The sequence below is a fragment of the Theobroma cacao genome, chromosome 10 (genome assembly GCF_000208745.1).
Source record: "Theobroma cacao cultivar B97-61/B2 chromosome 10, Criollo_cocoa_genome_V2, whole genome shotgun sequence".
Taxonomy (NCBI): domain Eukaryota; kingdom Viridiplantae; phylum Streptophyta; class Magnoliopsida; order Malvales; family Malvaceae; genus Theobroma; species Theobroma cacao.
Genome location: NC_030859.1, coordinates 5,140,990 through 5,157,518, shown reverse-complemented (window position 1 = coordinate 5,157,518; position 16,529 = coordinate 5,140,990). Strand labels below are relative to the sequence as shown.

General features: G+C 34.3%; 2 protein-coding genes across 4 annotated transcripts in view; one reads left to right on the top strand and one right to left on the bottom strand.

The window, feature by feature from the left end:
- LOC18586528 lies at positions 599–2,739 on the top strand. Its single transcript, XM_007009977.2, has one exon. It carries the CDS (start codon positions 643–645, stop codon positions 2,623–2,625), a length of 1,983 nt encoding a protein of 660 aa, XP_007010039.2. The 5' UTR covers positions 599–642; the 3' UTR covers positions 2,626–2,739.
- LOC18586527 (pullulanase 1, chloroplastic) overlaps positions 3,206–16,529 on the bottom strand; it is an 18,319-nt gene continuing 4,995 nt past the window's right edge. For 2 of the 3 annotated variants that reach the window (XM_007009976.2, XM_018129326.1), the window contains exons 10-28: positions 16,141–16,231; positions 15,960–16,053; positions 15,706–15,801; positions 15,477–15,617; positions 15,209–15,259; positions 14,604–14,674; positions 12,814–12,906; positions 11,592–11,682; positions 10,404–10,475; positions 9,667–9,723; positions 8,932–9,000; positions 7,418–7,474; positions 7,234–7,308; positions 6,463–6,551; positions 6,137–6,214; positions 5,839–5,977; positions 4,616–4,725; positions 4,401–4,500; positions 3,206–3,894 (exon numbers count right to left, since the gene is read on the bottom strand). In XM_007009976.2, coding sequence (XP_007010038.2) covers positions 3,766–3,894; positions 4,401–4,500; positions 4,616–4,725; positions 5,839–5,977; positions 6,137–6,214; positions 6,463–6,551; positions 7,234–7,308; positions 7,418–7,474; positions 8,932–9,000; positions 9,667–9,723; positions 10,404–10,475; positions 11,592–11,682; positions 12,814–12,906; positions 14,604–14,674; positions 15,209–15,259; positions 15,477–15,617; positions 15,706–15,801; positions 15,960–16,053; positions 16,141–16,231 — 1,703 coding nt within the window. In that variant the 3' untranslated portion in view covers positions 3,206–3,765. The remainder of the gene's footprint in view (positions 3,895–4,400; positions 4,501–4,615; positions 4,726–5,838; positions 5,978–6,136; positions 6,215–6,462; positions 6,552–7,233; positions 7,309–7,417; positions 7,475–8,931; positions 9,001–9,666; positions 9,724–10,403; positions 10,476–11,591; positions 11,683–12,813; positions 12,907–14,603; positions 14,675–15,208; positions 15,260–15,476; positions 15,618–15,705; positions 15,802–15,959; positions 16,054–16,140; positions 16,232–16,529) is intronic. The other variant, XM_018129327.1, reaches the window with a different exon arrangement.

The following is a 16,529-nucleotide window of genomic DNA, read 5'->3' as shown; positions in this document are numbered from 1 at the left end:
AATTTGAGACTCCAATTTTGATTCGAGAGAATGCCCTAATATATATGCGCAGCCCAAATTCAATCATGTTATATACAACAAAATTTGTATATAATTGACCTAGTATATTTTGATGTTAAGCAAAGGACTATATATTATCATTATTTAGTCCACTTCCAAAAACCTTAGAAATGCTACTTTAAACATATTAGGATGTTAAATACTGAACATAAAAGGCATATGTTTGGAGAGGAGGAATTATAACATCTGAATATTATAGTCTGCTTTCTAATTTTGTTTTCAATGTCAAAGCCATTAACATTATTTTAGTGCAAAAATTATAAATAATCATTTATTAAAATATATTATTGTGAGTAATTACTTACAACTAAGCAAAAAGAAGACAAAAAAAAAAGAAGGCTAATTAATCATTATTATTATTATTATTATTAATGTGTTTATTCCAAATTAAGGTTGGATTGTTAACAAACACAAGAACAGAATAAAGGAATCTACAGCAATAAAGGAGAGAGAAAAGAATAACAAGTTTATTGCTTTGGTTATAAATATTGATCAATAGCCTAATCCTTTTTCTTGTGTCTTTCCTTACCATCTCTAAATTTGTTATTCACTTATGGAGAAAGAGAAGGAGAGAGAGAGAGAATGGAGAACATTCGACATTTTAGCCATCCACATGAATTGGTGTTCAATGATGAAGAGCAGAGTGATCAAAGTGAAGTTCGCTGCTCAGCTTGTTTGGAATCGTTATTGGGCCGCCCAAGTTTTGGCTGTGAAGAATGCGAGTTTTACCTCCATAAAAAATGTGCCGAGGCACCTCTCGAAATTAGTCATTCTCCTTTTCATCGTAAGCACCCTACTCTTACACTTGCGCTGACGTCCCTTTCCTGCGATATGTGCGAGGAAGACCGTTTGATGTTTAATTATTGTTGCACTTCTTGCCTTGCTAGCCTTGACATTAAATGTGCTTTACGATTGCATAACATTGATGAAGATTTCTGTGAGCTCAAATATGTTAGTCATGAACATCCATTGGCCTTCATTGCAAATCCCAAAGATGAACTCCAAAAAGCTGATTGTCTTTGGTGTCAGAAACCAGTGATAGACTCCCTATATGTTTGTCTTGAGTGTAGATTTTTCCTTCATAAACAATGTGCTCAGTTACCCACTCAACTTGATCACCCTTGTCATCGCAAACACCTTCTTTATATTGAAGATGATAAGCTTGTTTGTACGCAATGTGAGAAGGATCATTGGAGTTTGTTTTACAGTTGTCTCCCTTGCAATTTTCACATTGACATCGATTGTGTTCGGTCGAAGCCAAGGTCCTTTATTGAAGTTAGTACTGACCATGAGCACTCATTCACTCCATTGTTAAGGCATGATCCATTCGTTTGTGATGCATGTGGCACTAAGGGAAATTATTTTTCTTATATATGTACTACATGCCACGTTATGGTCCATAAAAAATGCACTTCATTGCCACACATCATCAATATAACACGACATCATCATTATATTTTGCACAACTATTACTTTCAAAAAAAAGATCTTGAAAGCCATGACTGTGGAATTTGTCTCACTGAAGTGAAAATAGAGTATGGCAATTACAAGTGTTTGAAGCAAGATTGCAATTTTGTTGCCCATGTGAATTGTGCATTGGAGGAGGGGATGTATGATATAATTGATCATGTGAATGATCAAGATAAGGAGTGTAGTGAAAGGTTTGCTACAAATTCTGCCATCACTCGTGTCATTGAAATGAACCAACATGGAGAAGCCACAAAGATAAAGCACTGCAGCCATGAACATGACTTAACATTAGGCAACGAGATCAAGAAAGATGATGGTAAAAATTGTGATGCGTGCATGTTGTCCATCTCAACTTCCTTTTTTTATTGTCCAGAATGCGAGTTCCTTCTTCACAAAACCTGTGCTGAATTATCCAAGAAAAAACATCTTTGGTTTCATCGATATCCCACCACCCTTGATTTAGCGGACATTTTCAGGTGTAATAGGTGTAATCGTGTTTGCAGTGGTTTTGTTTACAAGAGTGACAAATGGTCTAGCACTAATTTCTGTCTAAGGTGTGCTACAATTTCTCATATCTTCAAATGTCAAGGACACAAACACTCTCTCTTTTTTGATTTTAAATTCGAAGGGCGATGCAACGCTTGTGGTGTCACTTGCTACGATGGTGCATACAAATGCAAAGATTGCACTACTTTTGCTTTGGATTTTGCATGTGTTACACTACCACAAGAAATTCGGTACAAGTGTGATACACACTTTTTAGAACTTACTTTTCATGATGAGAATGATGATCCAGAACAACATTATTGTGATATATGTGAAGAAAAAAGAGATCCAAACCGTTGGTTTTATCAATGTGCAACTTGTAACAACTCTGTTCATCCGAAATGTGTTCTCGGAAAACGTCCATTTATGAAGATCAAGATTGGGATCACTTTCCCATATATGGTTCACCCACACTATCATCCTCTCATTTTTGTCAAAAAGAGTTATGACACCTGCTCTCTCTGTTGTCAACCTTGTCAAGATGTAGCTCTTGAATGTGTAGTTTGCACACCCAACTACACCATCCACTACGATTGTTGGGGTCGGTGAGTTTGTTAGCTTTCTTATAAAGCGGAGGTGCAGTTGAAAAGAGCGCTTAGTGTTTTTTATTGTGTGAGATTGTATTCCACTGTTTTATGAATTTTTGTTGGGTGTTGATATCAACTTTAAGTTTGTTTTGAAAGGAACAAAAAATGAAGGAAAACTAGGTCCCATGGGGAAGAATTCCGTGCCAAGGAGTTCACTTCTAGCCTTCCTTTCCTTCTTTTGTCAATCTTTAACAGTATGTAAGTGTTGGCTTCATTGGGTTTGTAAGATTTGGTTCCATGTTTCTAATGTTTGCTTATGAGTGGATTTGGCTTGAATGACATTGCTTTTTATTTCTTTTAATTTATTGGTGTTGTTCCAATCTCTGTTTTGAATCCAATCAATTAGTTTGCAACACTTAAAAACATGAGCTTGTTGAAAATTTCCAACAAATATAATATGCTTACAGTAAGAAGAGTTAGTCTATCCCTCCTAAGCCTTCCAAATCCATATAGTGATATTCAATACATCAAAAAATAATCATCAAATATATATACGTATTCGAGTTCTAAGTCTGTTTAATCAATGAATTTTCACCTTAATCTAAGAAGTGTAATTCTCAAGTACGAATTCATTAGAGACTAGCATTATGTCAAATAGAATTGTGACAATACACATCTTGGTACATGTACGAACCAAATATTATACAGATGAATAACAAAAAACATGATGGCCCATTTTGTTGGGAAAGCATGTTTCATCCTTTGCAAGTATCTGTTCAACTGTAAAAATGCATTACATTCATTGAAGGCTTCTCGATTCAGGTAGCTTCCTTAACAGGAGAAAAGAACAGTATAAATCACGATTACAAAAGTGAAAGGTTCCAACATTCATCTGTGCTCATCAATATCAACACTGAACACTGAAATCTTTAATCATCACTTTGTCATGCCAATCCTGCTTAGTATCTGCTCTCCTACCTTCACAACGCATTAAGCATCTAGTTGTTACCGATAATATGGTCTAATTGATGCACGTAGCTTACCATTCCAGATCTCTAGTCAAGTTTTGATGCTGCTGCAGTTAAGAACCTCTGCATAAGGGAGAACCCTCTGACAAGGCACCAACTTTTAACAAACATAAGATGCATGTTCAAGGACAAATTCAGCACCACAAACTGTTCAAATTTTTTCTAGCCTCAACAAACACTGATGTTGTTCTTGCAGGCACAGTGAAGCACCCTGACAATGCTTCATACGATGAGTTCTTGACAACTTCATCAGTTGACATCACCTGTTATATTATTCACACCAAAGGGTGTTAAAAGCTATAAACAAATGAAAATATGAGCCGATTCAAGAAATAGCTTTTGAGAATTCCCACTAAATCCAATCCTTCCCACCCTGATACCTCATTCAAACCATTGAAGGTATTTTGATAGCTCAGAAAATCTGAGGAAGAGAAACAATCAAATGCTACAGCTACTACGAAACAATAATCAATTTAAGACTTCCAAGTTTTCATGTTTCATGCAATATTTTCCCTACCTGATCCCCTCTTCTCATCCATAAAGTAAAGGATTGGAGAAAGCTATGGTGATGAATATCATACTTCTTTTTTTCTTTTGAATCTTTCTGTTGACCTCAAAAATACCATTTAGAACATCTAGTAAGCTAGAATTGATTAGTTCAATAGCTTTGAAAATCATTAAACAGAAATAAAATGTAAAAACATCCAATACAGAGATGGCCATTTGAAATATATCAACTACTGTCCTCAAACTAATAAACTATAACTACCTGTATGGGATGCAGTTGAAGAGTCCTTCCTCGCAGTGTAGAGCTAATGAATGATGCCTCAGTTGGACATGCATTGAAGATAACCACAATGTATGAGAAGCTGTAAAAAACAACGAATTACGAAACTATGATAGATAATATATACATCTACATATATATATATATATATATATATATATATATGTATATATATAATGTATGTATGTAATACCCACTTGGGATCTAACTGAGATATCCCTGGGACACCTTCGTTACCATCTTCAATGCTCATCACAATGAGGCCAGGGACCCATGATGGACCAGTGTTGTGGAACCGTACTCGTTGCTGGAGACATAAGCCATATCATTTCATAAGAAAGTTAGTTCCTGATAGGTTTTTTCGTGCAACTTTCTCCTAATGTTGCCATTTAACAGATTCATTCTTACAAAGACTAAAGCTAACATGGTCAAGGAGGTGGCGGTCTTCAGCTTCAAAATGAACTACGTCATTGTCATGTTTCATCTTACATTGTGGAGTGGGTGGACAGGCAACCAAGGGAAACAGTATAGAAAATGGAAGCAGGAAAACCCACATTATAATAAAAGAAAATTTAAACCTATGAGGCAAATCAAGTCGTATGATCAATATGCATTTTCCAGAAACATCAGTTGCTATAGCTTAGTTTGATATCAGAAAAGGTAGCAAATGCATTTGGCTGGGTTTTACATTTTACAATGATATAAGAAAATATAAGGGAATAGATTCATCAGGGTTTTACATTATGTAATGAAAAGGAAATCTTGAAAACAGAAGATGAGGATAATTGTTGTTTCCTGAGGAGAAATCCATCATCACTCTTTCATTGTAGTCTGAACATGTTTAAATGAAAGGTTTTGTTTAAGGTTAGTCATTGATATTGACAAAGAACTGCACTCTATAACCTTCTTTATTATAAGTATAGCCACTGGATTGTGAGATGGTCGGATCAACTCAAAACATGAAAAAGATTTTCAACTAGAAATCAAAGCCCCATATTATTAAGGGCTAGAAACAGATAATATTGAATAAATTCACTATTTCTAGAAAGATTCGAGCATAGTTCAATAGTTGCCTTGAAATTAGACAGCTTAAGAACTGCCCTTTGGGCATCTGTTAAAACCCACCATAACTCAAAAAGAAGAAAAATTGGCTTAAACTTCAGAAATTCACATCCCAACCATGCATATCTTTGTCAATGCCACAAAAAAAAGAAGTTCAAATGACAAGGATCAAGAATGTTGCAAAAATTCTGTCGGTCTATCAACAAATAAGATACGGCTAACCTAGCTTTGACCTAAAGCCCTGAAGATTCTGTGCAGTTAACAAACATAAGTGTAGTCCTTGATTCTATTCCACAGTGATGTCATGGAATCTCAAACTCTCAACTTGTACATGTAAGTTCATAATGCCTTTGCTCACCTGGATAGCATTTGCTGTCCTTAAACGGAAAAGAGGTGAAGAATACCGAATGCGTAAGACGTTCATAAAGTTCTCTACTGCTGCAAGGATGTGACTCCTTTGAGGCTTGAAGGATGGATCTGCCAGTCTTGGCTGTATTCTGAAAGGACAGAACCCAATATCATTGGGAATATCATACAATACACTCTAAAAAGTAGAATAATTGTCGGCTAACTGGCAATGTAGAGATTTTAGTGCCATAACATTACCCTTTATTAGAGAATTAATTAAAACGAAAAGGAAATAAGATGATGCTTACAGTGGCCAATTCTTTTCATTTTTCTCTTTTGGAGGAAGGCCAACACCCCAGTTGTTAGAATGGTACGTGAAGTCTAGTCTGTAAATCATAACAAGTAAAAACTGAAGTTGAGAAGAGCTGAGATATGTTACAGCTAGCAGCCACACTCAGGAAAGAGTAACTAGACCTATTTGGTTTTAAAACATCTATTTGTCATCAGGGGCAGCTTAACAATTTGTTACAATATCATCATGGAGATAATTGAATTACCCTTTTATCAGAATAAAAATCAAATTTATGGAATGATCAATGAACCAAAATAGAAAACTTGAAATGAGAAAGCAGACCTATTGAACCAATCACCAGAGTTGTATGAATCACGATCAAGTGATTTCGAGCGTAGCATTTCATCCCCAGCATGGAAAAATGGTATTCCCTATATATATAACAGAATAAAAAATTAACAATACAATAAAGATATATTCAGAAATATATCCAATTGTCAGCAAAAGCAGAATGGATCATTATAGATTATACTGAACTGGTCGCTTGATCCTTAAAATTCCAGAGCTCATCACTGTTCACAATGAACCACACACATATCTGCTTCAATATTTGTATCATTTAATTTCAAATAAGTTTTGGAGCTTATTTATTCATTTATTTTTTGTGCCAAATGAGAGATACCAAGTACTTATGTATTTAAGCAATGATAGCTTCACCTGATCATGTTTAAGACTATGGGATTAAAAATAGGTTTGCATCCAATAGTATAAACACACTCATGTGAAGACATCAATATTTCACCTGAGTGTGTTTTAGTCTATTGGAAAATAGATTTGAAATGCCAAAATATAGCAAAACAAGTTTAGGTTGCACCATTTTAATATTCAACCTAATTATCGATAAGTTATTCACAGGCTAGGCGGTTCAGATGCAAAAGCTAATTTGTAGCATTATTAGCCCCATTAGGAAAAAGAAATTGAATCAGTTAGCACATGACTCCTAAGGGGGGTACCTTCTTGTCACTACATACTTTAAGTTCCTTCAATATATTACGATCATTGGTCAATGCAGATACATAAATTAGATTATTGATAATATTTGCAATGGGAAACCTGTGACAGTGCAATTATACTTGTTGCAAAATGATTTATCCGGCATCTCTCTTCCACAGATATTTCCACTGGAGTCTGCAAGAGGGAAAGTTAGAAGTCATAGTTGCAGTAGGATAGAACATTATCTTTTTATTTTTTGGAAAATTGGGATAGAACATTATTATTAGTATCATCATGAGCATACCTTCAAGCTGACAATGTCAAATAGGGTTTCATTGTCATGAGCTGAAACATAATTGACCTGGAAAATGATCAGAGATATAAACTATATGGTTTTGGAAAAGATTATACTCTTAAAAAAGAATGCTTACCTTTTTATCAGGGAATGTATACAATTGATATTTAACTAAAATATGCATAGCTGCTGTTGCTTCAAGAAAGACTATACTCTTATTAAAGAGTTGAACAAACAACAATTGACATTGAACTGAGATATCCGTAGTTTGTATTGATATCTCATTTGGATCAGAATAAACATAATCAGCAACCCATGGAATCTTAGAATGCATGATGTACAGTCAATGAACTTGAGCATTCTTACAGAGCATGGTTTAACAAAAACTTCCAGCAAAGAACCAACCACATTGGCTGACTTGTTGCATCAAGATTATAAAATCATAAAAATGATATAATTTCTGACCAAATAGAAAAAAAGAATCTAACAAACAAACAACTTAATCCATCTAACTAATTAATATACTTATTATATTAATGAATTAAACAAATAAAAGAACTTTGTTTTTTTTTTTTTTTGTGGACATGCAGTCCAATCTGCAGATTTATATGATGAAAAATGCCAATGGTTCATTCTAAAGAAAATTTGCATCAAAATTTCAATGACAACGCAATGGAAATGACAAGATTCCCTCCATGAAAAAACAAACAGGAAGGTAATATTTAAACAGTTGCTTCCATTTTCACCAAAGAAACCATCTCCAAGATGGCCATTCCATGAATTTGGGCAATAGAAAATTTTGATCTCCATCAAGGTCCCAAGTCTTCCTCAATAGTTTGGAGTATTTCCACTCCTTAATCATAGCAAATTTTATAATAGCTTATACCGTTGCGTTGTTTCCTGTGCAGTCAACTATCCTACCCACCCATTTAAGGCAATCTATATATTATTCCTAAAATGGAATATACAAAAGTTAAAATTTGTCAGATTTGGATCTCTAGAAGAGAAACCAAACAAATACAAGCAATGAAGAATACACCAACCCTTTGCAAGACCAAAAACAAGTTATAAGAACAAGGTACAGCAGTATAGTCAATATCTTGCGATATCTTTTCTGATGACTTAAGTGTTGATTGTGTTGCCTAAACGTTGTTTGTTTTGCAGCATTTATATAGAACAAAGATGTCTCTCTTAAAACTTAACAGAATGTTCCTAAAAATTGAATCATCAAAATAATCTTCCACCAACAAACCATTTGGATTTCCATAGCACCAGTTCATAGCAATCATTTTGGAAGTCGAGATTTGTTAACCACCTTCATTTCCCTTCTCTTGGTCTGTTGGGGACAGGGTTTTACCCACAGGAGGAGGGGAGCTGCTGGAGATTCTCACTAATCTAAGGATGACTGAAAGCACATATCCTATAAAACTTTGCACCAGCAAGTAAAATGCATACATTCAAACCAAAGAGGGGTACATGAATCTAAGCAAAGTAGACGTAATGACAGAAAGTAGGATTCATACTGTTTCTGTGGGGCATAAAGCATAAGCAACAGGTGTCCCACCATAAGTGAAAACTTCTGATCCTTTCCTCTAAGAGAAAACATCAATTTAAAATGAAACAACATGAGATAGCATCTCTTGGCTTAAAAAAAGGAATAATTATAATAGATAGAAATTGAAGTATAAAACATACAAGAAGCTTTAGTGAGAATGGAAGAGTAGCAACACTTTCGGGCTTGATGGAAATATTAAGCCCAAGATAAAAGAAAATCTGTCACACACTTGTGAAGGTAGATGTAGTGACAAAAAAGATGAAGCAATTTCTAAATTAAAAAGTTGCTAGCTGTATACAAACTTAGGGAGATTGTCCAGAACCACAATTTTTCCATGGTCGTTTATGTAAGAAATATATAATATTTCTTACATCAACGACAATGGATATACGTATCATGCATTTAATGCTGTCATCTGAAAACCCAGATATATTGAGTAACAACTTTCTATTTATGCATCAATTGAGCTGATTGTCAAGAAACTCAGGGAACACACCTTCACTGTAAGAACAATTTGGTTGACAAAAGCATAACAAATAAATCCCATTACAAGCAAAAGAAAACTAAATATGAGACCTATACTTTTTAGCATAAGGAAATTATATCGTTGCATCACCAAAATAAATTTCCAGAACTAAATATAACAGCAGATATAATCGCATTTCGCATATAGATGCATCATTCCAAGAAGATTAATCTATACCTCCTTTCCTTCAAAATCAGTAAGCACAAAATCCCTCAAATTTGCAGCCATACCAACCTAATCACAGTAAACAAATTTAATTAGTTGCAAAGCAGAGGATAATCCATTTTGCAGCATCTGGATCTGAAAGCATGGGCATCATAAATTGTATCATGACAACAACATGCAACAATTGTACGATGATAAGTATAGTCCAATTTCCAGCAGCTGCATCTAAAAGTATGGGCACAACTTTCTTATGTACCTGTATAGGTATCTATAATTGAGTTATACACAGACAAACACACAGTCGGATTGCAAAAGTATTACTCTCCAAGCTACAGATTAATAAGAGGAAACAGGATGATAAATTTTTATTTTAACAACTATTTTAATTTTACTTTCCAGGGCATTTACCAACTTTGTATGCAGATGCTATCAACTCAACCACAAAACAAGTGGATATATACACTGCAAGATGAAATAGCATTTAAGTGGGTTCTTAGCTATAAATCTTCAAAAAAGAGTCTAGCAATATAATAAAACTTCAACATACACTAAAATTCCCAACCCATTCTGCTAAACGGTTGAATCTTCATAAGTCCAGCAATATAAAATTGATTGGCACTAGTTACCACAAAATCTAATAGTCCAAAATGACGTCACCATATCAATTTATGAAGAGTATGCAATTAGAGCAGTATATGGTTAAAACCATTTATTCCAGATTATCATATGTGCAGATCAAGACAACTAACCTGGATGTGGTCCTTTGCTGAAGCAAGCATCGCTCTTTCAACAGCTTTTGTACCATGATCATGACCATTAGGCTGCAATGACAAATAATAAGGATACTAAATCAAACCATGGTAATGTATATTTCTCAAAGAAAAGGCATATGCAAAAACAGTCAGTTTTTCAAACTATAATATAGCAAAGCCCAATAAACTAAAGCAAAAGCTATTTTATGAAATCATTGTTCATCCAAGGCAAAATGCAGGCAAGAAGTTGACAATAACACTTCTCAATAATATCAACTGTTGCAGAATATGGATAAAAAATAACTATTTTTCGATGCATATCATGGAAGAATCCAAGAAATTATTAGAAGGATGAACCAAAAATGTAACTGTTAAATCGTGCTTGATAATTAGATCAATTAAGTTTGGGATTTTGTAGCAGCCTTATATTGAGATTAGGCTTTTCCACCTAGTGGCAATTTGTTTTGGGCTGGATGTCTTAATGCACAGTTTATGTTGTTTTAAGAACATTGTTTTGGTCCATGTGATAGGCCATTGTGTGAATTGTTCTATTTGGCTTGCAGACCCTACACATGAGAGGGAGTTTTAAATGGCATGAAATCCGGCATCCGTTAATTTTGAGCTATATAATGGCCTTACATTCAAGTTAGTACTCTCAATTAATTACGAAATAGTTTGAGGTTTAGATGCTTTAATGGTAATAACTTAAAGAAACTTAAAGATCTTTTCAAAAGCAGTTTCACCAATTTCCCAACCTTTATAGCCATATATTCTACATAAACAACTTAAAGGAGCCAATTATTTTCCTCAATAAGAGTCACGCCCTTATTGTTATAGTTTGACAAAACAAGTCCTTGATATAGAAAACAAGAAATTTTCAGTTATTAAACAGAAAGATCAGGCAAAATTAAAAATTATTCAAGGACAACCTTACACCAAAAGATGATGACCAATCACTGGGAAGCAAACACAGTTCGTGAGTTTATTCAACTTTTCTAATAGATAACGGTTTTAGACCCATATTTTATTAATGTTCTAAAAAGGTAAGATCAAGTCAAAAATTAGTCCAAGTGGCTACAAAATAGATTCACATTGTAGCCATTTTTTTCTAAAGTGCGTGGTTCAACAAGACAACATAATATCAAGAAGGTTAAGTCCTTGTTACAGGATTAAATCTTTCACTACCTCCAAATACAGGCCTGTAATGAAGCCTTGCTGGAGAGGATGACCAAATGGAGATCCACCAAGCATTGCATCCCGAATTCGATCATCAAAGCTGAAGAAAATTTTTAACAATGCAAAAACCAAACAAAGCTTAATAAAAAATGCATGTCCACATGGAAAAGATGATGATCTTTTTGAATTTGAGAGAAATGATAGAAAAATAAAAGTTGCAGGCATTGGTGACAAAATGGTAGCAAAAGCACACAGCAGTCTTTTGTGATAAAGCATAAAAAGGGTCTAAAATTTGTCTAAATCTGCACTTAGTGTTTTGTTCCATAACCATTGAACTACTATTTAAATGCAATTAAAATAAATCAACGAGGGAATATTCCATATTTTATAGTGGTCTCTTTATTTTCAATTGTAAATGTTATCAGTGCCGGTAACAGATACATTAGCAATTGGATTTATTTGCACCAAATTAAAATTTCAATGGTTTAGTAGAACCAAATAAAATATAATCGCTTAATTTAAGAACTGAGGTAAGTTCAATGGCTTTTCCATATTTTATCCTCAATGGCCAATGCTTCTTTTAACTCACTCTAGCATGATCATAATTACAAAGCCAATTACAAGCCAAGGATTCAGATTTAAATACCAAATATATATATATCTTTTTTTATTCCTTTTTCCTAGAAGAGATATTGCTAATCAATGGAAATTCGAATTACAATAGATGTGATAAAACCATCGCAGAAGTAATCAAGTTAACCATGAAAGGAAACCTCTATTATAGTAAGTATTTTAATTAGAAAACACTCCATTTATTTCAAAATGAATGTTCTCCTTGCAATTTTCAGATGAACACAAACTATAACCTCTTTCCTTTTTTTGAACATCTAAAACTTACTTTATCTAAAAATAAATAAATTATAAACTTACATTATCTGCTTCAAAAAAAAAAAAACCTTACTTTATCTATATTCAAGATTATTTTTTCATTATTTTTCTTCTTTGCTCTTTGGCATTAAGAAAATCATTGAACATCGATATTATTACAAAAAGAAGTTTAAACTTTAATATAAAATACCTTAAAGTCAAAATTTCTTTAAAATTGTGTGCTGAGTCAAACAAGGCCAATTTTATTTGGATTACAGGTAAACATATGTTTAAACAAAGCAAATGTAAACAGATACAGATTGTACAATAGTGTATATCGATCTCTTATGAGAATTATAAGTACCTTCCTATTCCAGTCCCACAAATGTTAAATTGCGAAGCATTTATCCCACGTCCATTTTCAGCAACTTCACCAAAGTCCCATCCTTCACCATATCTGCAAGTAAGAAGATTTCGAACTAAAAACACCAAGTATAGCTGCTGGAAAGAAAATTACAAATATTTCCTAACTCTAAAATACATAGAGAAAGTACAAAGAAACCCTCAGGATTTTGCATAATTTCCCCTAAAACACTTAATTTATACATGTTGCAATTCAAACAGAACTCATTAAATCTGTTAATGCAAGGATTGTTGGACTGTACCCGACTACTAGCTATTGTCTTCTTTGGGACCTACCCTCACGGTTTTGTTCCCTGAGAAAAGGCACCTCCGTAGGGGAATGGCCATGCCCTTGCTTATAAGCCACAGTCAAATCCTTGCTATTAATGATGTGGGATCTTTCTCCCTCAACACTAGCCTCCTAACCTGCGGTGGACGGCACTTTCCTTGAGGGCCAGTTTGGGGTTCTCACATACGGCACCATCTGTTGATGCAAGAAATGTCAACACTACAGCCACTTATGAGGTATTGCCTACTTTAGGGCCTGCTCTCACAATTTTGTTCTTTGAGAAAAGATGCCTTGGTAGAGGAATGGGCATGCCCTTGCTTATAAGCCACAATCCAATCCTTGGTTATTAAGATTGTGGGATCTTTCTCCTTCAATAGGACAAGTGTATGTATAGAAATTAACCTAAGGGCATTATTGTAATCTCACTACCCTATATCTAAAGATAATATAGCCTCCAAAGGGCTCATTCTCTTCACTCTTATTTTAACTCTCATTATCTTATCTCTATTCACTTACAAGATACTGACTTGCTCATCAGAAAGCACCTCGAAGTACAAACTCCGGTGTTCTCAAACTGTCTTAGTTTTGCAGGTTGAGCGTTGTTCTAGACAATTATGACAGATTTTGACCTCAACATTTTGGCACATCTGCGGGAATCCCATACAGGTCCTCAACAAAAGAACAATTCACCCATCTTGACGGCTAGTGTTTGAGGGGGAAAGATCTCACATCATTAATAGCCAAGGATTGGACTATGGGTTATAAGCAACTAAGCAAGGGCACGCCCATTCCCTTACCGAGATGTCTTTTTTCAGAAGACAAAACTGTGAGACTAGACCCCAAAGCAGACAATACCTTGTGACTAAACGCAATCCAACAATTCTTGCATCAACAAAGACAACTTCATTTTGATTCCATAACTGTTTTTCTTTTCTTTTCTCTCTTTTTCTTCCTTTTTCTTTCACTTTTCTATCTACCAAACACCCTGGACTCACTCTTTCTCCATCCCCTTCCCCTGATTTGTCTCTCTAACATTCTCTCTCACTCCTCAGTGGCTGGCTGCAATTGAGAGATCAAGGGGTGTAGGAGAAGGTTAGAGAAAGAAAGTGAAAAGGCGTTTTGGAAAGAGAGAAGAAAAAAGAAGAAAATGAAGGGAAAAACAAGAGAAATATAAAAAAAAATAAAGGAAAAGGAAAAAACAAGCAACTCAAAAAGATATTTTCTTGTGAGTTACCATAAATTTTCTAAATAAAGTTGGATGGAAGGTTTGAACTAAACCAATTCTTTTTGAAAATTAATGTCTGAATTGCGACATGTTAAAGTACCCTACTTTTATAGGATTTTCTACTTCTAATCTGCCCAACTATTTTTGGTATATGATATATAGAGCCATTTCCAATAAAGTAACATAAGCACAAAAAAAGGAGTCACCTAGAAAGAAAAATCATTTCATGGAAACTCACATATAGATTCTTGAACCATCAACCCCATTTCTTTCCTTTGTTAAGCTCCACAGTGCATCTTTTGCTTTCACCTATGCAGAGATCATATGAGTTCTGTCTGAATTGCATGGCTAAATATAGGAGAAATAAAGCGATATAAATACACCAAAACCACAAGAAATTATATATAATCAACTTATAATTTCATTGCCCAGCTTAAAAGATTGTCAATAATCAAAACACTCAACCATGTAAGTCTCACTAGAAAAGAATTTATATATCCATTGACCATAGTTTGAAACAAATTTATGTGGACAATAAGAAACCAATAGACTTCAAGTTGGAACTTCTATCATTAAATAACAGCACAGCCATCATTCATAATTTGAATACACCAAGCAGAAACATTTAACAGCCAACTAACGTAAATATACAACTCAGTTCCATCAGTAGACCACGTTTGTATTACCCATAAATGTTGGTCATCACCTTATCCTTATGACTAATCTAAACATGGAAAAACTCACAAAAACATATGCAACTAGAATTTCAATGGAAGCCTTTGCTACTTCTCTTTAAAATTTTAATAGTAAATTTCAAAATTTGAGACAAAGTAACCTACATACCATCGTACTTTTCATTATGTGACCCATAAGATCAAAACGAAACCCATCAACCTGACAACACCATCAAAAAATTAACATCAATGATGGACAAAGTACCCATATACTTCAGTAACACTTCATAGAAAAATAAGAATTCTAATTTAGCCTGACAACATATTACATGGTTAACTAATACAACTATAGAAAAGTAGGGAAGAAAACTTCCTACATATAGGAGAAATAAAGCGATCTAATTACCCAGAAACCGTAACAAATTATAATTAATCACCTTATAATTGATTGACCAGCTCAAAAGATCATCAATAATCAAGCGCTCAACCATGTAATGCTCACTAGCAGTATTATTCACACATGTACTGTTCTCAATAAAACCATCATTGTTCCTTCTCAGATGGTAACCTGGGACAATCTATAAGAAACTTTCTGTCACAACAAAAGGATAACAAATATTACTACCGAAATAGTATAAGCGGTATGGACACCAGAAAAACAGTGACCTTATCAAGAACAGAATCCTTATCAAAAGGACCACTTGCATGCAAGTGATTATAGACAACATCCAACACAATACGCAGACCAATATGGTTGAGTGCCTGCAATCGGAAAATGAAATCATTAAAATGACTAAAGACGAACTTCTTAAGTTTCATATATGGACCAACAAAGCAAAAATGTCAATGGTTCTGGCAAGAGTACTTTACACACTCAATGGCCCCGACATGACAAGGAAGAAAAGAAAAAATATCTAGACCTGAATCATCTTTCTAAACTCAATTATACGACATGGGCCATTTGGGTCACTTGCATAGCTTCCCTTAGGGACACCCCAGAGAACAGGATTGTACCTTCATAAGGCAATCAATGAAAGCATTAAAACATGCACAAGGTAACAGATATGACAATTGTTATCCAAATTGCATTCACATGCTCACCCCCAGTTATACGCATCATCGTTCTGGATGGCAGTAATTTGCGCTTGTTGCCCAGCTGAATCTGGTGGTAGCTTCTGCAGAATCTTATAATCTGCAACAGAGGTGATGTTGAACAAATAAGTACCTCCAACACAACTTAGGAGAGCCAAAACCAAGCATAGATATTAATAAAAAATAAATAAATATATATATATATATATATATATATATATATTCAACACTGAGAGGGAAAGATCAGTAACCAATTTACAAAATAAATATTAAGAAAAAGTAATGTTACATTAACAAGCCATTTTTAATAGTATCATCATATTTGGACATACAAACAGACATTAAGGTTGCATATCTGTATGTCCAAAGTATGATGATTTTAAGCCCCCCACCCTCTC